General features: G+C 36.1%; 2 protein-coding genes across 3 annotated transcripts; one reads left to right on the top strand and one right to left on the bottom strand.

Moving 5' to 3' along the window:
• Positions 1-136: 136 nt before the first annotated feature.
• Sou (Souji) lies at positions 137-4,794 on the top strand. The gene is made up of 8 exons (XM_053752935.2): positions 137-448; positions 719-811; positions 1,855-2,015; positions 2,279-2,485; positions 3,216-3,393; positions 3,564-3,748; positions 4,058-4,209; positions 4,551-4,794. Exons 1-8 carry the CDS (start codon positions 313-315, stop codon positions 4,615-4,617), a joined length of 1,179 nt encoding a protein of 392 aa, XP_053608910.1. The 5' UTR covers positions 137-312; the 3' UTR covers positions 4,618-4,794.
• A 59-nt stretch (positions 4,795-4,853) lies between these two features.
• LOC128674425 (forkhead box protein N3-like) lies at positions 4,854-24,623 on the bottom strand. Of its 2 annotated transcripts, none has more exons than XM_053752938.1 (9): positions 24,464-24,623; positions 16,473-16,687; positions 15,343-15,437; positions 14,409-14,473; positions 12,389-12,667; positions 11,659-11,733; positions 10,468-10,695; positions 6,873-10,078; positions 4,854-6,792 (listed from the first exon to the last, which is right to left on the bottom strand). In XM_053752938.1, exons 2-8 carry the CDS (start codon positions 16,685-16,687, stop codon positions 9,896-9,898), a joined length of 1,140 nt encoding a protein of 379 aa, XP_053608913.1. In that variant the 5' UTR covers positions 24,464-24,623; the 3' UTR covers positions 4,854-6,792; positions 6,873-9,895. The 2 variants fall into 2 exon arrangements, with proteins under 2 accessions (XP_053608913.1, XP_053608911.1); XM_053752936.1 differs by having other exon boundaries at positions 11,659-11,737; positions 12,390-12,667.
• Between the last annotated feature and the right edge of the window lie 303 nt (positions 24,624-24,926).

The following is a 24,926-nucleotide window of genomic DNA, read 5'->3' as shown; positions in this document are numbered from 1 at the left end:
TTACAAACGAGCCACAAAGCTTGTTCACTCGTGGATCAGAGTGATTGAACATAGACAGAAGTAAATAAAATACGAGCTACCAACGTAGAAAATGAAATCCATAGAATAATGATAGAATAGAATGAATATGTCAATTTGCTTTTGACATTTGGTTGACTTCTTGTCGAGCAAAATGTCTATTTTCGTGTGATTATTGTTATTATTGCCAATTTAACACAAATCAACTTGTTTACAGAATATACTGTATATAATTTAGATTCTGTGATCCAATTCAACAAAGGAAGCTAGCCTAGCATTATTAAAATCTTGAAGATGGATTCATGCATTGGTGTTGAACAAGATTTAGACAAAGCACTCTCAAAATTTAATTCTTTGAATGAACACACAGACAGAGTTTTACATGATGTGATAGAGCAGGTACAGAATTTGAAGAGAGAAATTGCAAAACGTGAGTTGCCTATATAATTTAATATATATCGTCCTAATGACCACTTTACTAATTTATGGTAAAGTGAAAGCAAAGCATCAACAAATGCCATTGTAGTTATTCTAAAAATAATGTACCTTAGCGAACAGTTTTCAAACCTGCTTGGTATGTTTAATAATTTTTTCCAAGTTTCTAAATAAATAAAGATGCCTAGGAATATAATTATATACCATGTTATTTACCATTTAGATTAATTTGAGTCATGATACAATTGTTTTTATACATTTTCAGAGCCAACCAACACTCCTCTAAGCCAGACACAGGCGATGGTAGTGGGCGAGCTGGCATCTAGGGTTAAGCAGACTGTGTTCCAGATGTCTACAGGTACATAACACCTAAAGTTAATTTTTTCTGCTGTTTTTTTATAAATCTTATGTTATGAAAATTTATTTCTTTCCTCTCATGAACATCATTTACATTTTCCTTACTTACAGCTAAAAATGTAAAAATTAAAAAGGGTTTTGATGTGAAACATAACATCTTGAAAAATTGGTCACTTTCGCAGAAAGTCAATTTCGCATAATGTCATTCACAAAATTAAGTTCTATTACATAGTGATAAGTAGACCCTAATGCTAACAACAGAGAAGCAGAGTAAAAAAAATAACAAATATCACTAATCAAATCTTTATTACAAATGAAATCAAGTATACATATTATTACAACACTTTCGTTTTCATTTAAAAATGTGTTAGCATTAGGACTATTCATTACTATGTAATAGAACCTAATTTTGTGAATGAGGTTTTGCAAAAGTGACATTATGTAAAATTGACTTTTTGCTAATATTACTTTCTGAGAAAATTACCTTTTGCGAAATTGACTTTTTGCGAAAGTGACCTTATTTTGAGACGACATTTTGCGACAGTGACCTTCTACATCAAAACTATAAATCTTTCTATTACCAAAAATAAAGATGAAACATACAAGAATCACTGAAAATTTTTTACTAAGGAAATGAGATTCTGCCTAAAACTCATTGCTTCATTCCTTAATAGAAGATTTGAGATAATATTTTTATAGTAGTTATACATAATAGTGGCCCAAAGCCATAGGGTTTGCATATATATGCTGACCTCCAAACTTCAATTTGAAGATGGCATCCCATGATGATGATACATAGTAGACTAAGGTCTTCTGTTTATGATAAACATATGTCATTCTTTGTATGTTCCCAATCAATAAATCATAAAAAACTATTTTTAGTAAAGCTTGTTCTTTATTTGAAATTAAAAACTGGTTTATTTTTTTTAAGTTGAAATATAATTTTAATTATATTTTTCTTTTTGTTTGGGCCAATTTAGCACATAATTTAAGATATTTCTGTGTTATCTACCACCAGTTCTATAAAACATATTTGTTTCCTAGAACATAGAGAACTACATGCCACAGTATCACGGGTTGGGAAATCAATAGACAGACACTTCATAGCAGACTATGGTTCTGTGGCTCCGAAGGCTGAGTCTTTCTGTTCTGACACCAACAGGCCAATCATGGAGCAGGCTATTGCACAACATTTATATAGACAGGTTTGTGAAGACTTCTATTTTTGTAGTTATAACAGAGAAGATATGTCTTAAAATGTTGAATTTTATGTTCTGTCAAAATGCAATAAAAAATACAAAATGTAGATAAAATATGTACTGTTTCTTATGTTTATTCATTAAATTATACCGTAATAATTGTAGTCAGAGCGAAACTTTTAAAATGGTTTTTAAAGGTTTTTAGTACAGAATCTTGTTATAAGTATTTTTTCATTGCTTCACCAGTTGCAACATTCTTTATTCTCCAGGGTTTAGAGGAAGTTGGCGATGCGTTTGTCGCCGAGGCTAAGATAGCCGCCGTCGAGCGAACATGCACATTCGCGTTGTTGCAACGTTGTGCAGCCGCCCTGATGGAGGGCGACCCATCCCAGGCGCTGCAGTGGGCCGAGCAGCGGGCGCAGGACTTGGTGCATTCGCCGCTGCCCTTCACGTTGCATAGGATGCAGGCGTTGAAGGTAAAGTTCAATATTTATAGCCCGTGAAGAGTAATTAAGGGGCATTGGCAGCTAAACATCTTTTGGTTTTACCAACATTTTGTAAAGTTATGAAGAGTTACATTATGATAAAAAACTAATTTATATAGGCATATGATTTACAAAAAATCTGTCTTAATTTCACGTTGTTACTACATCAAGAAAAGTAAGAGTACAATTAGGGTCAGATAAATTAACCTTAATTTAATAACTTACTGACCGTACCGATCTGTGCGAATTGCGATTTGCTATTAACATCTCACCATCGAGTCGATTCACATTGAGATGCAGTTTACCAATCACAGTGCGCCATTGTGACGCCACGACAATCACGCCGCAATGTAAATGCTTCGCATCTCACTTTGGGTCGACTCAAAGGTGAGAAGTGAAACAAAAAGTCCGTATTTTGCCTTCGGGTTTATCTGCCCCGGATTGTACATGTACATACTTCTTGCTCATGATTTTTTTTCATCCATCAGAAGCAAGTGGACTGATAGTTTCTTTTATAATAGACTTCTGGGTAGCTTAGACATGTCAAAGGCCAATATCTACAATTTTTTTTTCCATTTCGTCGGCGGCTGAATTGAATTTTATTATTGCCCGGATGAGGATGCCATGTGCCAGCGCAAGCCCCAATGTTATCGGGTACACCCATTTCCCCGAAGCTCAAATGTAAACAGATAGATGGTCAGAATAAACATTGTCCGTCCAGCTGGGCCGCGAGGTGGGCGTGGGCGCGGCCATAGAGTACGCGCGCGCGGTGTTCCCGGGCCACGCGGAGCGACACTCGCGGCAGCTGCAGGCGAGCGTGTGCGCGCTGGCCTGGTGTACGCCGCGCGCGCCGCCGCCGCCCGCCGTCTACCAACATCTGCTGGACCCTCTGGCGCTGGGTGAGTCACTTTCAACAAGAAATCACCAAATCACAAGTTTCTTCTAAGCCTAAGACTATGTTCCAACTATGTGGTAACATTCAGTAAATAAGATAATTGAAACAACTCGGTGGTTTCGCTCATATTAACCTTACAACATTCGGTATAAAAACAATATTTTTTATGTCCAGGCGCGGAAGCAGCCGAGCTATTCATCCGCGAAGCTTGCTCTCTTCTACGTTTGGCGCCACTGTCGCCCGTCGCAGGCGCAGTGCTAGCCGGCGCACGAGTGTTGCCCGCTCTACACGACATCAGAGCGAAGATGACACACCCCCATGTTATTGCTGCGTGGGCTGATGATGAGTTGCCGCTTGAGGTAAGTTTATTTGTGACCTATAAATAATACTGGAGCAAGCACTCATAAGTACTTTTTTTTGTTTTACGCTCTATTTACGATATTTTATTTTACGCTGTTATTTTAGAGGAATTTCATAAGAATATTAACATGCTTACTTTTTTGCTTAGCGTTTTACTTTTGTTTTGTTTACATTTTATGCAACGATAAAAAATACTATAGACGAAGATTTTAATTTATGCTCCAACTTAAAAACAAATTTGGGAAGCATACATCATAATCTTTATTATTACGAGCATAAGAAGTGAAAAATATTTTTTTGTATTGTAGGTGGACCTGGGCGAGGACGGCGGCGGCTACCACTCGGTGTTCGCGTGCCCGATCCTGCGGCAGCAAGCGTCGGAGCAGAACCCGCCCATGCGGCTGCTGTGCGGACACGTCATCTCCAGAGACGCGCTCAACAAACTCGCCATGGCCGCCAAGTCAGTACTAGTGACTAGAAAATAAATGAGGGCGCTTTATCCGCCTGGTAACATTGGGGGCTTGTCAACCAATCCCGACCATTCGATTTGATGTTGCTATGAAAAAGAAATGTAATTTTAGGAACCATATTCTTCGGTCCAGTAAGCTTATACTGTTGCCCACAGCTCGACTCGGTACCCTATGTTTAGCCCCGGATCACCATAACTATATTCCAGTTGGGAGCTTTTCAAACGCACCAGTGCGAACGACGCGTTAAAATTTGTTTGAATGAGCTGGTCTCGAGTACCAGTCTCATTTGACTGTATATGTAAATAAGTTATTTTTTTCTATCTTGTTTCAGACTGAAATGCCCCTACTGCCCCATGGAACAGGCCCCTGCTGAAGCGAGACAGATATATTTCTCTTGAAGCTGATGACAATAAATATTCCTAACAATACGAATAAGTGTGAGCAACAGACTATATTACAATAGGATTTATATTCATGTGAACTAGACAGCATTATTGTTATTTTAAGATAAATATATTAACTGGACTGTAGAAGCAAAGCTTTGTTCTTTTTTGTAATAAAAATGTCAAAATATTTTACTGGATTTCTTTCTCGGGATAAAAGGTTGTAAAAAATATGAGAAAAAACTCAAAGATCCTCAGTACATAATTTATTTAATGGATATGTACAAAGACAAAAAGATTTTAGGACAAATAAAAATTTGGCAAAAATTCTCAACAATAGCAATAAAGAGTGGTTTCGTTTCAAAGCCGGCAAAATATCAACAACAACAATAATTTCATACTTATATATAGTTCGGACATACCAACGTATAACTAGGATTTAGAATCATTGATATAACCACTGTCGACATCTTGTTACACACAATTAATTGAGCGAAATATTATTTTTATTACAGAATTATATTCATCTTTGATACAAACAGTGGCTACACCAAAACCATTCGATTTATTACCCATAATTTTTAAAAATACTCATTTCACAAACAAAATACAACACAAAATCAAATAACAGCATTATAACCTAAGAATAAATTAATTGATAAAATATGATCTGTTTTTGACATTACACGAGCCGCAATGATTTTAATATCATGATGATATACCTTTTAAAAAGCATTATTGTATTCATAAATAATGTCCATATTATATCATTTCAATGACGTAATAAAGCTCATTATTTAAAAGTATGTGCAACCTGTGTATACTTAGATCTGAAGACGACTTTATATTGCAACGTTTAAGTTTTTATAAGAACGTCAAAAATACACACAAAAGGTTGCACATTCAAATTTAAAAAAATATAAATAAAACGCAAGTTATCACACATAATTATATATAGCATCTACCAGCAAATCACTACGATTAGGTACTAATTATTGCTGTAAATTTTTATCTACTCTTCTTCATATACCACCGAAAGAAAGGCTAGTTTTAACCAGTCGGTGAAAAAAGTCTATGGGGGAATACATTTTGTAAATGTATCATCTGATTCAAGCGCATGCATGGTTATTTTATAAATTTTCACTTATAATTAATATTGCTAAGAAGCGTTTAAAGTGCACTTTTCAAGTGCGGCATGTAGCACATAAACATAGACTTTCTTCCCCAACTGAGAATATCTAAGAGAAAACAATACGAATAAGATGGAAGACGCTCCTAAATACAGCAAAACTTATGTATTTCATTAGCAATTACATAATTAATATCACTTATAACCTAATCTAAGTGTTACATCACCATAAATACACTCATATAACGGGTAAGTATGAATCTGTTACTGATTTAACATTTGGCACACAGCGACCTCTCGATGCCTACAACTGTCATGAAAGAGAATAGTTAAATAATAAAATATAAAAGGCTATTTCATTTTTAAACCATGATAACGAAAATTGACGAGTGATATATCACTACTTTAAATAAATCCATGCTTTGGTAGGAAGATAATTTTTTGTTTATTTTTAAATAAATTATGTTCCAAATATGGCCATGAAATAAATAAATAATCATTCGTATTTATTTGGTACTCCATTGGTGTTCAAATGCTGCTTTAAATACATCATAAGAAAATGAAACTAATTGCGTGTTATCATAAAATAAATCATTATTTTCACTAATAAATAATATTGCTTCATCACAAATCAGTCCTTGCATCAGTCTAGTTATTTATGCGCATACTACAAATTATGCCATCTAATAATCAATTTACTTGAAATAATTTCGAAAATATTCATATATTGCGACCATTTTGTACTTTCACTCACATACAACTGGGTTGACCATCAACATATTGTGTTATACATCATGATTTCAAAATAATATTTAGGCCTTATAGCATGCACGTGAGGCTTACTTAATAAGGGCTATTAATTTAGAAAAGCTTTTTTGGTTTTCCATTTCAAAGATTTCTTATAACAAATCACTACTTGGTGTATCTTTCAAGGCTTTTCCGTAAGTACCGGGCCTCAAATTGTTAATTACCTATTTAATAAAAAAAAAACACCGCGCGTAGAAACATATTTTGACATCACGAAATAAATGACACTTGTTATGAAGGCCAGTGCAGACTGACTGCGTAATGAGTATGCGGTTTTTGTATTGAATTGTGTCTGTCCACGCATGCCTCACAATTTCATACAATAAACGCGCACGCATACGCAGTCGTTATTCACCTCAAAAACCACTTTAATTGAAAAGCCCGGTACTCGACCATGTAAATCATCCGCGTTCAATCTTAATTTTGCTAACATTTAGATTAGAAGCATTTAAGTAGGCACTTGAGAGAAAACCACCTCGTACCCTTACAAACATATATCATTCACTCTTTCTCTTATTATTAATAACAGTTGGTTATTATTTTCGACAAGAAAGTAATTGAATGAGGAAAAGCTGTAATAGGCCATAGATCACTACCATTCCCATAATTTTAAAACATCAATATGTCACACCAGCAGACTTTATTTTACACAGCACGACGAATGCTAGATATTTCACTGGGAACAGTCTACAGATATAGCCTGCCTAAGTTAAAATGACGTGCCGACGAGACGTGTGCAACTATTACATTATGCATACACGAATTTGCATATTTACCTTCATAATTGCTACAGTGGCTCGCGTCATTTCGACCTAGACAAGCTAGCTGCCGTCGTACGGAAAAAACGCATTATTTTTTTCAAAACTGAGTTGTATAAATATTAGGAATTTGCCTTTTTTATTGATTCGGAATATGTAAAATTACAAATAGTTTCAAAACGTCGTATGCGTCTTCTTTCCCTACGACGTAGGCAGATTAATGAGCTACGGCTTTCAAAGCCTTTCCGTAATTTATTTACAGAAGAAGCCAAAAGACCCTAACAGAAGTAGAGCTACATATATCTGAAAGTAACCACTAAGTCTATCAACAATTAAGATTTCACTAATATCCCGGCGAATGCCATTGCTTACTGCTAACCTGTGACAGAGCTACCATGAACAAATTATCTATGAGATGAAGTTACATTTATATCACTTATAAACGTCATAAGATACACATTGCTATATCAGTGAACTAATCGTGTCACAGGTTTCATAATCCTTATATTACTGTGATATAATTAAATAAATAAAATTTCGTTTAACTGTAGGCAATTGTATGAAGTAGATCACTTGGTTTGAACACAAAAAACGGTCTCCTTACGACTAACACTATTGGCTATTAGATTTTATTATATACACGTATGTATCACTTTTAAAGTAAGGAAGATTGCATAGTCTAAATACATTTTGATCGCCCTGTATACAACATTTGTATAATAAGTTAGCGTTCAGATCACACATGAATTGTATATAATATAAATTTACACATCCTATATTGCTCAGTTTACAATTAATTATTTGCTTATTATTTTCGAAAAATTTATGCAAAACAGTTCTTAAATTAAAATCCAGCTATAAAACATGGCCGCAACCGTAACCATAGACAGCAAAGCAATGCGAATAAATATAACTAAATTATATCTTAAAATCTATGCTGCGAATTCCCCTCAATTGATAAGTATACTAAATTTTGTAAAAAATTGACAGAAATGACGCAACACTATAATAAAACAATTGAAAAACGGGTTCTTACATTAGGAAAGATTGACTCTAATAGTACAAAACAGAAAATCTAAATGCATTTCAGGAGTTATAATATGTGAATATTTCTATTACTATTCCGTACTATTTAGTATCACGTCTATTGCTATGGTCACTATGAAACCTCACTTATACACACGGCTACGTGTTCGCGGACACTCACTGCCATATAAAATGAAAGTACAGTTTGAACAAAAATAATTTAAGTATGCCTATTTCTTACTATATAAATAAGATTCGAATAAAAAGTGAAATTAATTGTTAGCACAGTCATTGATCATCTCTGTAGACATGCTTTACATTGACAATTTATTACAATTATTCTTAGAAGCAATCCGCTAATTTATTTTCAATGTAAAATATGTCTATATCTGACGCGCTAAAGTTCAGATTACAATGAACATAACTTTGCCGGATACGAGAGGTGATTGTCTACAACCAACCAACACATGCTCCTAGTATAAATGAGGTTAGATTTTGTAAACAGTCAAGCGATATCGTTCACATATAAAATAAATTATGTGATGTACAGATATTACTTAGTCTGATAATTGAATTGTACACGTCATTGCAAAATAAAATGTCTTTAATGGACTAGAGATTGGTAATCATTTTCGTCTATAATATATTCAAACAATAGACATAATAAAAATTCATAAACAACATATGGAACTATTGTTCTTAGAACTTATACGTCAACAAGAATCATGCCAGGGCTATGCTCTGGCAAAACTAATAGTTTTCTTTCAGAAATTTCAACGGATGTTTTTAGAACTTATAAATATTTTGACTTTAATCTAAATGACCGATTGAGCGATCAAACTATACCTACGATTCAAGAACGCAAAATCTCTTTATCCACTAGATTTCATCACACCATGACCATAAATACAATTACATAGACAAAAAAAATATTTTTTAATCTAACGACATCAGTTTGGATTGTCTATGATCACGTTGTGATAATGTCACGTAGGAGAGATCTTAATTCAAATCTGTTCATCTCAATCCGCCCGAAGCTACGTTCAATCATCACTTTCTCAATAAAACAAAACACTCAAAGACTTAAATAAAATTAACTACTAGAAAACGTCTCTGTGGCAGAAGTTTGATTATTCCGCTTTCGATGGAGAAACACACTTTTAAATAAAAAAGGCCGAATTTTTTTGGTACAGTGAAGCGTGATGTATTTCAGATTTTTATAACTTAGAAATTGTTCGAAAAAAAAAAAACAATTGAAAAATATTTTAACTTAACCTGTCGCCTATTGTCTGGTAACCGGCTACCTCATAACAATTATTAATGCATTGCGTCTCGAATCTTCGTGATTAAGCGATACAAATTACGAAAAATACTTTGTTAAGTAGTATTATCAGCTTGAACAATTAGATTTATCGCAATCGACATAACAATCTAATAATAAGAATGCCTAAGTAACATTGAAACGGCAAAATGAACGAGAAATCAAAGTAAAATACGTGCACATCACGCTCCACAGTACATAACAAAAGACAACCAGTTTCCTTCTTCACGCACGATTACCTCAGACGGCGCGCTAGCTGTGCGCGGCGGGGGCGGGGGCGGGGGCGGGGGCGGGTGCGGGGGCAGAGGCGGGCGGGGGGGCGGCGGTGACGCCGGCCAGGTTGAGCAGCGCCTCGGCGGTGCGGCGCTCCTCGCAGCCCGAGTACGAGTGCTCGTCGCGTGCGCAGCGGGAGATCACCAGGTGCGCCGGCGGCAGCTGCGGGATGACATGTTGTGAATGTCACTTTATATACTGTGTGTATACAAAGGAAATTAAAGTCTAAACAGGTTAAAAGATTTCCATACACCTTCCCGGCGCATCTCATACAAAGTGGCAGATTAGATCTTGTAAAACTCGCACACAGAAAGAGACTGGTGAGTCAGAAAATATCAGTGCTCTTGTACTGACATTTTCTTGTAAATCCGTTGTCCATTGTGATAGGATGTAATTGCATAATATTGGCAATTTCTTCAGTTAGTAAATTCAGATATTTATTTGTTTGATTATTTAAATACTTTCATACATTTTATATTTAAACCAGTCGAATAAGCCTTAGTCTAACTTCATTTGCGTCAGCTGAAATCGCGATATATTTGTCAACTGACCTGATCGAGCACCTTGGGCCCGTACTTCATGGCGAGCACAGTGGCGGCGGCGAGGTACTCGTCAGCGCCGGGCGCGGGCGCGGGCGCGGACACGGCCGCGGAGGAAGGCGCGGGCGCCGCCAGCCGCCGCGCCAGGAACGGGAACAGGCTGGGGTCGGGCGCGTTCTTGCCGGGCGGCGACTCGGGCGGCTGCGGCGGCGACGCCGGGATCGGCTGGCGCCCGAACGCCTGCCAGAGGTAAACGTTCAATTTGATTCCAGTGCGTTTCTCAGAGCGCTTCGACCGCTGCGGCAGCGCAGTCATTACGATAGGACAATTTCCTTGAGGAAGGTTTATTACCTCTTCAATACATGAAGAGGTAACAAACTTACTATCTACACGACAAATCTTCTTGAAATTTTGGATACACATAGTTTGAAGTATGGAGAAGGCCATACCTCGGAAAAACAACTTCCCGTGGGAAATTAAGGCGGGCAACAGCCAGTTTGTTTATGAATCAATAAGTGAAGGACTCCATATAGATAAAATAAATCTCTTGGCTCTGTCTACTCCGTATGGGATATAGACGCGGTACTGTTTGTAATGTTAAACAAATCAATCTTAATTTAAGTTGCAAAGCAGAGTTCAACTAATTCTGCTGCTGAACATAAATAAGATAAAATAATCTTCTTCATAGTAGTATTCCTCATGGCCGAGGGTCGTGGTCATTACGTGAAATTAAACACACATAACTTTCTTGGCATTAGTAATGAAGTGGTTTGCCTCACACATAAGTTAATAATTAAATTAAAATTAACCAGTGTGCAGGTTCCCTCACGATGTTTTCCTTCACGGGAAACATGTGGCACGAGTAGGATTCGAATCTGGGACCTTTTGATCCACTTTTGACCACCGCTTCAGATAAAATAAACCAAGTGCCAATACACAAAAATTGAAAATAAGATCTAATGGCTCCATTTTTGTCTGTTATGTAAGTATAAGTTTCCCGCTTACCCTCAGGGGTTATGATCGTGCCAATGGTATGACTAACTAACTAGAAATATCGACGACCGTGTTAACTGCAGATGAAAATGTCGGAAAGCGGAATCTGGGCTCCAATCCTCAACGGCTGAGACAAAAACCGGGAAAACTTAGATGAGAGAGAGAGGGAAGGTATCCTCCATCCCTCTCTCCCATCATAACATTACATACCTGTAACAAGGAAGCTCGATGTTGCGGGTCGACGGTCCACAGCGACCCCTTGCCGAGGCCGGGCGCGGCCGCCACCTGCAGTTGACGCGAGGAGAACAAAGATAAAAGTTGTGACCACATAAACTCAAGCTTTCATTTAACTTGCAATGTAACTTAATGTATGTTACTATGCGCTTATGTCTATTCGGGTGAAATCTGGCAACCCATTTTGGAAGCGGATATCTTCCACCGATACACGTTTAGTTTGGATGATAATGCATTATTATGATAAGCATGACCTGATGGTGCACCCAGGAACGGCCCCAGACGTGGGAACTCCACAACGGTTTACTGCACAGACATGACTTGTTATCACACATTGATAGCAATAAAATATCTCTGAGAACAATAAAAGTTTGCGTCAAAAATATTTTTTATGAACTTTTATGAGTTCTTTCACTACAACCAATCAGGGTACTAAAATTAATAATTACGGACCATGACCAAGTATAATACCTATCAAAGGGTGGTTCGCAGAGCGTTTCGACCGCTGCGGTCGCGTTGTCATTGCAATTTTTCAATTTTTTTACTATATGACTACATTAATTACTCTGTACTGTAGTAATGTCAATTTTATGAATTATTGATTTTGGAAATGATTCCTTCCTCAAGACAATTGACGGATTGTAATGACAGCCGCAGCGGTCGGAACGCTCTGCGAACCACCCCAAAATATGAATTATAAACCAACCTTATGGAAGCACTTGTTCAGCGACAGGTTGTGCCGCACGCTGTTCTTCCAGCCTTGCGGCGCATGCTTGAAGTAAGGGAAGTGCCTCACTATCCACGCATAGATCTCCTTTACGGGTAATGCTCTTGTGGGGGCCGCTTCTATCGCCATGAAGATGAGACATGAGAACGAATAGGGGGGCTTCGTGTGGGTAGTCGCGGGGGGCGAAGGGGGCGATTTGCACGGCGTGCGAGGGGGTGAAGCCGCTCGGACGACTGGGGGAGGGGTCTTTGACTCCGTCTGTTGGACAAAGGTTTTGATGTCAGTTTGATAAAATCGAATGGAATTAATCGATGGATGTAATTAATTCTGCTATCGCCACAAACACAGACATATTCAAATTGTCTCCGTAATTTATTAAAAAAGACGTATCAAACGTCTTTTTTTAATAAGCGTAAACCAGATTAATTATTTGCTTTGACCAGCGGTGCTCCGTGAAACCCTAGGGTTGCCTGGTTGGCAACCTAGGGTCTTTTGACCACAACTAACACCACAAAAATATTGGGCATAATTATGCATACGTATGCATCGCAGTGCAAGCAAAATTTCAAATATGCATAAATGCACTTATACGATATACTTTATAATTATTGGGCATTTTGATAGACTAATTTACATGTACTCCCTACAGCTACTACCGTACCTTTAAAGTTTCGACTAGCACCGGCTCAAACATTTGCATAAACAAATTCATTCCGAAATTGTAAAAAAACGTTATGATGCAATTCATTTTTGCATTCTGTATGTGTGTAAAGTACAAAAAAAAAACAGTGAAACTTTAAAATGAGGCCATACTTTTGCGCTAAGTAACATTGACTACAACACCTTAGTACTAATTTAAAGATGATACACGCAATCGTGAGAATCCATAAAAAAAACCTGAATATTTGATATACATAAATGGGTTGTAACGTGATAAACATTATTGATATTATATCTATCTATATATCATGTTAATATGTGGTTAAGCACTTATAATGATATCAAGTAATGTTTAAAGAAGCAAGTTTTTATGTAGTATTCGCAGTTGCTCCACTACATGGCCTTGGCAACAATTAGCCCAAGGAGGGTTCAGGCATGCGGCCGGTTTTAAAATCACAACCGTATCTTTCAAATTATTTAAGTTTAATTTTTTACGATGACCTCGCTTGATGTAGGCTGAAAAAGGCTGGTGATAACAATTAGTGTACTCCTAAAGTCAGTATACATGTGAATACGGAAATGAGACTCTTCGTTAATTTTTCTGTTGATGTTTTCAGGTCCCGATTGGCTCTGTAGTGTAGGTGTCGTGTAACTTGGTTTATTTCCTGTTTTCAGGCGTTATTTTGCAAGTCTCTTGTTACATATCTGTTTATTTATTGAAGCTATGCACAGGGGCATTGTTCCTTGGGAAAATCGGGATAGTTGCTAGTAATTTGTAGCTTTAATGAATATTTCCGAAATTACGGAATAAAGTACTGATTTTGATGAATGCCCTAGTTTGACTCTTATACAGGCTATTTATATCTGAGTACAAAATTTCACAGTTATCCGACATTATGTCCAGTAGTTTTTGCGTGTAAGAGTAACAAAAATTCCCACAATATATAATATCCCACAATTTAAATATGTTTAAGAATATCGGCGCGATCCTACAAGGCCGTATTTACTATTAAATATGTAAAAATTCTCACTGCCTCAGTTTAGACTTCTTCTGTTTGTGTGTCATGAGCATCGACGATAATAAGTAATAAATTATGTTGTATTTTGGACTTTAGCATAGACACAGTTATAAAAATGTTGTGATACAATGAGATGACGTAATCCGGTGATATTGAAACTTCTGATTAGTTTTGACAATACTGTTAAGCCGGACTGTAGGTTCAGTAGTGTGTATGCGAAGACTCGAACCCGAGACCTCCAGTATGCCTCCTCCAGTAGTCCACAAAGGTCGTCGCATATATCTTATTAATCCTCACAAAATGTACGTAACATTGCTCACCTTTATTACAACTTGACTGCCGATCATTTTGCCGTCCTCCACGTCGCCTTTTGTTAGATTTATGCCTGAAAAATAATGAATAAAATTAAAATAAAACTTATGCTTAATATTAGTATTTTAACGACCACATTTATTTAGAATACTATACGAAATATATAAATAGCAGAGATTTTAAAAGTGATTTTCCTCATTGTTCATATTCCTATAGAAACAAAACACTTGAGCGTCAACTTTGTATTATTATATAAAAGCTATAATTAGTACATTTTATTGTCTAACTTATAGTACGTCACATAACAGTTTTGCTGTTGCGGGAATTACGAGATTCTTAATGACCTAAAGCCTTCCACATAAATCTTGATATCATGCACAAAATGAATTATTTTAATAGTTCTAAATTATCTAATTTCGAATACTCGTGTTGCAATCATAATAAATGTATACACGTGCTATTACTCTAGTACCGCATACACTATAAATGTGTTTACCATTATGATATTGTAGTTTCCACATAATGTGTCAATACCAATCATCACTATCGCACATAGTATAAAACAAAGTAGCTTCCCGCTGTCTGTCCCTATGAATGCTTAGATCTTCAAAACTACGCAACGGATTTTGATGCGGGTTTTTTTAATAGATAGTGTGATTCCTGAGGAAGATTTAAGTATATAATTAGTTATGGTTTTATCCGAGCGAAGCCTAGACGAAGCGTTAATTATTAATAACCATGCTTTGTGTTTACTGTTAAGTTCAGTATGTATGTATATACGACTAAGGTCACAAGATAGTCGTAAGTCATGTCAGACGCCTTCAGGCGACTTTTTTAAAGCCCTTTCCCTTGATTCAACATTATCTACATGAGAAGAAAAGCAGAGCTGTTTCTCTTTCGCTCCCACAAGCAATATAAAGGAGTAAGAAAAGGATGACATACCTCTGAGTAGATTCCTGTCTTGCAACCAGCTCAGGCTGGTGAGTTCGTCGTCGTCTGCCGGGGGAAGATTGCCCGCGTTGCCGCCTATTGCCACCCTGGACAATACAAGATTTTTTATTATTTTACTTAGCAAGCAAACAAGCATGTGGCCTAGTTATGTGAAATAAATAAATAAACTTAAGAAAGAAGAATTGTTGTTTTCACATTCTTTTAACTTTACAATTTGCTCTGATCCTAACCTATTATGAGTAAAAATCCGTTTTTCTGTAGCCTAGGCTAAACCAGTTTATCCTATCGCATGTAGGAAGAATTAGTTTGGCCTAGGCAAAACTACTTTATCCTGAAATCGGGTTTAGCCGGTAACATATAGATAGATAACAGTATTAATTATAATATCTTAATCTATATCTATTCCTGTAATTTTAACAACAAAAACAATCAATTTGAGTATCTATGTATATTTTTAATAATTGTCTTAAAATTTTCTGAATGTAATATTGTGAAAAGCTGCATCCACGTTACAATTTTTGTATATTTATGTTATCAACGACTAAAACAACATACCTGCGTATGCGACGTTATGCAGTAGACTTATCGTCATAGTTACAATTTACGATGTCTCTGCTCTGGCGCCGTACACACACGATTTTTTGTAATCGTTATCACTATTATCACCAATCATGCTGTCTTACCCACTAACCTGATGATAACACTATCAAGCATGCTTTGCATGGCATTGATTGATCGGATGCGACGTTTTGAACAGATTTTGTTTACGAGAATTTTTGACAAGTCTATTTATTCGTTTCGAAATCACGGTGTCCACAGATGTGGCCTGATTTTGGAAATATCTGATGTAAATGAGCATTGCTATGGAAAAGGCCGGTGTACGAATTAATATTGTGTTTTTAGTAGCAGGTAAATAAAAAAAGATATTAGATTATTCAGAGAGTAGCATACAATTGGCACCAGGTAAGAAAATTATTGAACTAGCATTAACAAAATTCCCTAGTTTAAATATGTTGACTTGATAGGTATGCAATATGACTGCCTTGTCTTGTAGTTACAGATTTATTAGCCTAGCCTCGTGTATATGAATCACGATGGATTGTCAAAATAGTTGTACTTACGCCGGCTGTGGCACCTCCATGTCAGACTCGTCCGAGCCATCGTCTATGTCATCGAAGTTGTCTATGACCCTGCCAGAGACCTCCAGCCTGCGTAGTGACCGGCCATTGGAAGCCACGTGCCTCGCGATCTGTCGGATGAGGCGCCGCGGTAGCGGTAGGGAAGCCCTCGCGCCGCGCGCGGGGGACCCGCCCCTCTCAGCACGCATTGGCGCCATCTAGCGGACAAAAATGAAACTTTAATCAAAAGCGACAGGAGTAAGTAGTGCTAATAATTTTAGGAGGCATAATCCCAAAATCAAATTGTATAATGCCAGCTCTACATTATCGACGAATTCAAGAAAGATGCCGATACGAATGGACGTAGATTGCGTAGTTTGTGTGTACCTATGCTTTTTATCGTAAGGAAAAACCAGACGCTTACTGTAATATCACCTTCAGCTTGCAAGTACATTATTTAAGAGTAGAGAAACCATCAGAAACACTTGTGTTTGACTCTTTTCTACAGGCACATATTTCAAAACAATGTTTGATAATATATGATTGTTTAAACGGCCGATGACGCACAGTATATACGCGTAAAATGCTAAGGTACAATGGAATACAGATCATTTCCCGACTGCGTCTAAGGACTGCGTCTATGTTTGTAAATTAAAGCGTGACGCATTTTACAATGGGACAATTTTTTATTGCAACATGTGAAGAGAGAGGAGCTTTCGTTCCCAATAGAACTGTTTAGTTTAAATCATATCTCTATATAATCATCGATAACTAGGCTGGACACTAGACGAGCATAGATAGACGTGATAACAATTCAATTTATTTTGCACCTCGTTTAGTGTAGGACATAAATATAAATATAATATGCCTTTGGCATAGGCTTAATAATGATAATGTTGACGATGAAGAATAGTTAACTTACTGGACCTTAGCAATAAACCTCTTATGGGACTAATAATAAATTCGTCAAGACCAAAATAAGGAAGACCAATTAGCAAGTCTTACAAAGCCCTGGTTGTTAAATATACTTGTAGCTCAGATTTGTATCAATTTGCTCGACCTCATTATATTGATAAAATATGACCGTTTTATCTCGGAATATGCTAGTGAGCAAGTTGACAAGCAAGCATACAATCATGTTACATATATACATAAATGATATTTCAGTTATTTAAGTATATTGACAACGAAAAATATGTTTTCCTTTCTTTTCATATTTTGTTATGAGAATTTTTTTTGAAGTCTCTATGACAAATGCTTGATCTCTCTATGACAACCGCATTTTTGACCAATTTTTTTGGGGAACAAATTAAAACATGTTTAGGCTAAACTAAACTAAGTAAGTGGTTCATTTATTTTTATCAATTAATGTATTCGAATAAGGGATATTATGTGAAATGGAGGAACGTAAATTGAAAGAATAACGCAATGCACCGAACCTTATGCCCCAAAAGGCCAATAAGTAAAATTAATTTCTCTGAAATTGTAGCTATGCTAGGAATTTACTTATAACAATTCAAGATATCAAACATTCACAGCTATCAAACATTAATCATATCGATATTCTGGCCAGGAGTGGCACATTCATTCCATATTTGATCTAGGCAGATAGGCAAGAGATAAATTCATATTACTATTCATATCAACGGCGGCGCCGTCATAATGTAGAACCGAGCATGTAATTTTCACCATCCAATATAATAGCTAGATAGACATCTAGAATATAACTTTTTATTTTGTATATTAGAAAGTTGGATACGTGGATGGATATTTCTCAAACACGTAAAAAATATTGGGACGGATTTTGATGAGAATACACCTTGAAATAGCTTTTTATGAGAAAGCTGGTATGATATGACAAGGTGATTGTTCAATGCTGTATGTATGTATATTATATGAAATTATATTATACTTGAAATGGCTGCATCCTAGTGATGAATGTAATTGGGGTGACGGGTAGCTGTTTTGATCATAATGCAAAAAAATTAAATCCCAGATGAAAGAACAAAATGCTATCCCTTTTTCAGTTCAGAATCTGAAATACAGTTACAAGCGAAATATAAAGCCTATGAAGGTCGAGTGTTACGTTTGTGTGTCAAGCACATGCCGAAAATGGTCACAAATTATTTGTTCTCATCACTTCTAAACACGAATGCACATAACAAATTTGTCAGATTAGCACATGTTTGATGAAAAGCGAAGAAAATGTTTAGTTTTCACTTTTTATAATAAGAGAAAATGGGGTCAAATAGCTATTTTAAAAAATTTAATGCCGATATTTGGTCTTTCCCAGTAAGGCTGTTACACGATGGTTAAATTTAAATGATTTGAATATTGATAAATTATATTAGCCACGTCGTTTAGTTGCTGTTCGTTGCTTTAAATAACCTATCGGATTAATTAAAACGGGAAAGTCGACAGCCATGAGTGTTCCGTGGAGCATGGTATTATTCAGTCAACATTATAGATACCTACATAAGTAAAAATAGCAAAAATATTCGATTCTGGAGAGCTCATTGTAATAACTTCATCTCGAGACGTCGCCATTACGTGATGTCTCTGGGGAAATAGACTCCGCCCCGGAAAATCTAGATTAAAGAAATGTCTACCTAGCGCCGGGCCGCCTAGGAACATCCGCAGACAAAAATACTCATCTTGAGCTCGCGGATTATTACATCAAGGTAACACTTCTGCATTCACAGCAAAATCAAAACAGAAAAAGTTCAATCGAATGAATATCCTATAATCCTTCGAGAGATATTGGAGAAAATTGATGAAATGAACTTCGATTGGGTATCTGGCACCTGTTCTAAGAGAAATTCTCAAAGGCGAAGCCGCATGCAAGAGTTAATTCTTTACAATTAAGTTCACACTAAAAACGTATGTCAGCTCAATGCAAGAGCAAAATAATGGAACTTGAAGTTATATTTATTTATCAGATAGTGGAAGAAAAATTTATCAAGTAGAAGCAGAATTTATCAGATAGTGGATAATCACGTTAAATTGTAACCTTGAAGAGACGTATTGAGTCCGCGGTACTATGAGCGACAAGTGGTTCGAATTGTGTTGATTAAATCGAAAATATTGCTATTTATTCCTAAGCAATTGTTGACCTTCGACCTTAGTCAATTACGTCGCACAAGGTCGTACCTTGAGCCCAGTGGGAAATTTAATAAAACATTTTTTTTGTGCATGTTGTTTGACGTTAGCCTCTCAACTAGAATACGTTTGTAAGGCTTATTCTGAATAAGAAAGAAAACTTCTTTCTATTTTCTACTCCATTTGGAGAGGCAAAAACTGTTACTAACGTGCTTATAGGTAGGTATAATACAACAATTCGATCGATAGCGTTGTTGTTTCTTAAACATATCTCATTCATTTGAACTTTGTTACATATTTTATTTTCAACATTGAAGATATAAAACATCGATAAGGCATTTCCTATTCAATTTTATTTAAATTTACAAGTGGGAGAGCAAGGTAATGTAGGTCATTGAATTTTTAAAGTTGCAAAGCATGCAATAAGAACATCTTTGGCAGTAAAACGTGTAGACCGAACAGACGTCTTTGATCATTGAAGTAAAAAAAAAAAAACAAGAAACTGTCTACATAGCGCGAGGGAACCTTACTATATTTTTGGTGTTTATTTTCCGCCTTATAAAGAAGCCGTAGACGCCACTGCGTAATAAATAACAACCTCGTGCTACTTAACCTGATCTTATGAGTATTATATGTAGGTATATTAAAGTGATTTCACCTAAAATATTTATATAAATAATATTTGATTGTAAACTTACATTTATGATATTATGATTTATATATTTTGAGAAGATACGAAGATGTAACTAGGACATTTTTCCTTATAACGAGATGGTTTTATGGGTATAAAATTCCACATATTGCAATAATCAATTTGCTAATAATCGTCGATCTGAAACCTGGAATTGCGCAAAAAATATTTGGAAGTTAGTTTCATTTCCTCATTACTTTAAATTATCTATCATACAACTATCAAGTGATTACAGAATGCGAAGTCGCGGAGGACGTATAAAAAAAAATCACGTGTTTCAAATTTATCGCACGGAAACGTTCTGATTGACATCCGACCAAAGGTGGTCACACGATTATAAAATGCTTGCCCTCCATCGACTCTAACGGAATAAAACCGTAGACATAAATATCATAATTGTCGCATAACTGAATTACCTACCCAGTTGTTGTAACCACGCAAGTTTGGCGTTTTCAAGGACAGCTGGGCAAAATGAGGGGGGAAATTAAAGTCAATGTCATTTTCAATCATGTCTAGTGTCGTCAAAATGTCATTGTCAAGTGTCACTGGAACTTGCATGAACTTTGCAGTGGACTTAATGAGAAAAAAATAATGAAAACAGATTATTTGTTATACCTACATTCAAAAGATTTGTTAGCTTCATCGACCACTAGATGCGTCTCGGGTTAAAAATGGATAGGCTCAGGAATTATGTAGATTCGTACTGGTAAAAGAATTTTTGGAATAGGTGGAGTAGTACCACTGAAGATTACTCCTACAATCCTGTTATTTGGAATATTAGTGTAGGTAGAAGTGTACATTTGCATTAATAAGTAGGCAGTTACGATACAATAATTCAAAATACCTATATCTGACAGATATTATTGATGTATTTTTTAATCACACAAAAATTATAGTTACATTTGCGTTAGGTAATCTCGAAACAATGCAGTAAAATCTTCGCATTGTTACAGCATCACAGCGGAAAATGCTAGTTTTCCCTCCTAGTGACGACATAGAGGAATGCCGGCCTACAGATAACAACGTGTCGTCGTAACACAAATACACTGACCCAAATTAGCGTCGCATCACTAGCACCTACCTAGCTAAATAACGCGCTAAGAACCTCGTACCATGGGACTGTTTCAAAATAAACATCACGTTATTTATGTCATTTTATTAAAATAGTTATATTACTCAAATGATGATGTAAAGTAGGTATAGCCGGGCCGAAAATTGCCCAACACAAGTTCCTTCTCCCTAAAGACACTACCTAAACACTGTCCAGTCCTTGTTGCATAGTTTCGTATAACGTATAACCATCTAGCTAGAGGATTACGTGAATAGTCTATGTGTTGATAAGACTCAAATAGATAGGTATGTATCACAAAAATCATCTAATCTATTCAAACAGTTCGTCTCGTGTATTATGGGCATTAGCTTCTGAATCGATAAAACCTCACGCAATATGAGGAAGACTAGGACATAGTAGACAAAGTTCATACTAACGACACACCCACGTCAAATTAACTCCAAGCCACTCTGTATACCTAGTTATTATTGTAGTCGGGGAAGTACGCGTGGTCACTGCATTTTATGGAATTAAATAAGCGTTTAATTTATCCAGGTAATCGACTACTGAGTAACAAACATGTTTGTTTACATAATAAATACTTATAATAACGTTTTTGAATAGGTACATTAGATACACTACCTACGTACAATTTTCCGGCCGCGCGGCCTACCTTGGTTTAAAAGTGCAATCTGGTGCAAATCAATTCATAAAATAAAGTTCCTGTATTTTATGATATGAACTCAATTTTTTATTTTTTTGTTTTATTATTTATTTCAATCTAGGCAATCTATATGTACCTAATTACAGTTTAAATATATTCCTTTACAACTGCTGTAAGATAGGTAATTGTCAAATTTCATGATTCTAGGTTAAGGGGACGTAACTTCTTCATAGGATTTTTCCGTTCTAGAATAGTTAAATATCTGAATTTTTGCTATATTTACGGTTATATCTATTGCGATATAGACCGTAGCGTAGGTATCTGATATTCATTTTCTCAAGTACCTACCTACCTACTAGGTTACTTTTAAGAATTCTTGAGAAAAATTGTCACAGAATATCAGTTAGTTCATAGTATCAATGCACTAGTTATTGCACGGGAATTTCAATGTGTGATTCCAACAAGCACTTTGTCGATATTTTTATTATTTCTTCTGCGAAAATAATTCTGTGGCGATAAATTGCGCTTTGGAACCACGGTGCATCAGTACCAACCTAAACCACATTAATAAATTACACCTATACTCATATCTAAATAGTTTGGCGAGTAAGGGACACACAGCCTGGATAGTTGATAGGCAACAATAGCATTTCCTAGGAGGGTTGACGTCAGGCAGGCGGCCGGTAGTAAAATCACAGCCGAATCTTCAAAATTTTAAGAATTTTTTACGCTGACCCCGGGCTTGGCGACTTCACAACCCCAAACGCAGAGACGAGAGACACTCATACCTAGTTTGTAAATGGTTAGTCTGTCATATTTTATTGCGTATGGCGCATGTTGCGTCATCAATAGAAACTTATGGATAGATACAAAATGCTTACAAACCAATTTCAAAATAGGACAGTAGGTAAATGGCGCTCGGTCGTGAAAGAAAGCTGGAGTAAAATGGCGTTTGACCTTTTACCTTTTAGTTACAGAGAAGGCAAAATGTATGCAAATGTAATTAAAATTGCAATTGTTGCAATTTACATTTCATTGTTACTTTAAATACTTATATCTACAGTCATTGCAGTAACAATTCCACAATGATATTAACTTTATATGTCAGTCAGAAAAAATAATTTCACTCTTTTGAAGATTGAAAATATTTTTTTATAAAATATAGTCTCAGGCTTATTTACAAACAAGCCCTGTCATAAAGATGGTACTAGTTACATTACAACATAAATCCAATAAGACAAGTGTTACACATTTTTGTGGTATCTACATAGTTTTCAAAGGTACATATCATTTTATTGGAAATTATATCACCTTGTTATCAGATTATAAATTTGCTTACACTGTACTATCTACTATGACATTATTAATTCAAAACTTGTGTAGCAATGATGTAAACAAAATTTTTTAAATTTTTATTTTAGGTATGAAATACCTACTGGTAATAATTAAATCAGCCACCACATAATTCAACTAATTGGGCTTGTATAGAAAAATACAAACAACTACAAAATTAAAAATTGTTTTATGTGTGGATAGCTGTAACTATGGATAAACAGATTAGTGGTATGGATTTCAATAGATATAGAAAGCCAGGGAACAAAACAGTGGGCTCAAACTAAAGAAGTGATTAGGGAAACAGAACATTGTCCTTAGAGACTTTTAAAATAGCAATCCTACTGGAAGTACCAGTATAAAACTAGGTCACATAAAGGTCTGCCTGTTATGTATAGCTTCCACAATTTCAGGTATGTTGGATTTTAACAATTTTTATACACATAAATTAGAGAAACTCACTGTCTTTGTACATAAGATTTTAACACTTTTCTTAAAATAAGTAGTCAAAGTTCACTTTGAAAAGTCTTTTATGCACACAAATTTATGTTATGGTCTTGACTCCTTAGCAACCTAAGCGGCGTAAATACCATGATGTTGGGGTGATGTAACAGTAGTTACCATGTGTTTTTTGTATTCATTGGGTCAGCATTGGCGTCAACAATGTGTTGCTAGGAAACTGTGGGGCAGCAGTCCTACTAACGCGGCTCTAGAACGACCGCGTGCGCGATTGCGTCGCACGATCAACTTCCGACGTGGAAGTGCACGAGGGCGCTTCCACATGCACGTGTCCGTGTGGAGGTCGAAGGGCCATTACATAACTGCAGGGACAGAAGCTGACACCACGTTGAAGACGCCACGCGAGTTGACTAACACCCCGTTCCATATTTAGAAGGAGCGCCAACGAAAGCGTCTCGCTCGAGTCCTCATGCGCGTCTAGTCACATTTTTAGAACCGCATGTAAACGATACATCCCCCACGGTGAAGAATAAATTGGACGAAACGTGATACATTACATTCCTTGTTTCAGAGATCAAAATCCAAAATGCGTATTAAAATATCGCTTTACAAAACTTATTTACATCACCTCATTGATCATTTGCATATCCCTATCGCTCATGAATACAAGAGTTCGAATTTAAGAAAAGTGTACTTACTTTATAGATGGAAGATTTTCAAATACACTAATTAAAAATGAATAACAATAAACAGCATTCCGCGACCTCCGCACTTGCAATCAAATCAACACGCAACGCAACAAACACCTTCGCGACACCCAATCAAACCATAAACAATGAGTAACCTACATAAATAAACATATGATTTGATAACCGGACATAACTCTACCATTGTCTATACTATTCCCGAGCATAGTGACACAGCCTATTCTGGAGCATTTGGTAATATCACCACTTCCGTATGTCAGTCATTGTCTATGATCCAGGCCTAGATTCCTTTGCCTTTTCATGAGGATAAACTAAATAAAAAAGTCTATGATCGATGTTATTGATTTGAAATTAATTTGAATGAATTAAATATTTTCCTTTCCATATTATCAGCCATAGAATTTAGCAGTATCTGATATATAATATCTTCAGATAAAAAGTTAAATTTCCGACA

Source organism: Plodia interpunctella, chromosome 12 (genome assembly GCF_027563975.2).
Source record: "Plodia interpunctella isolate USDA-ARS_2022_Savannah chromosome 12, ilPloInte3.2, whole genome shotgun sequence".
Lineage (NCBI taxonomy): Eukaryota > Metazoa > Arthropoda > Insecta > Lepidoptera > Pyralidae > Plodia > Plodia interpunctella.
Note: the sequence above shows the minus strand (reverse complement) of the source record. Positions and strands in the feature narration are given on the sequence as shown.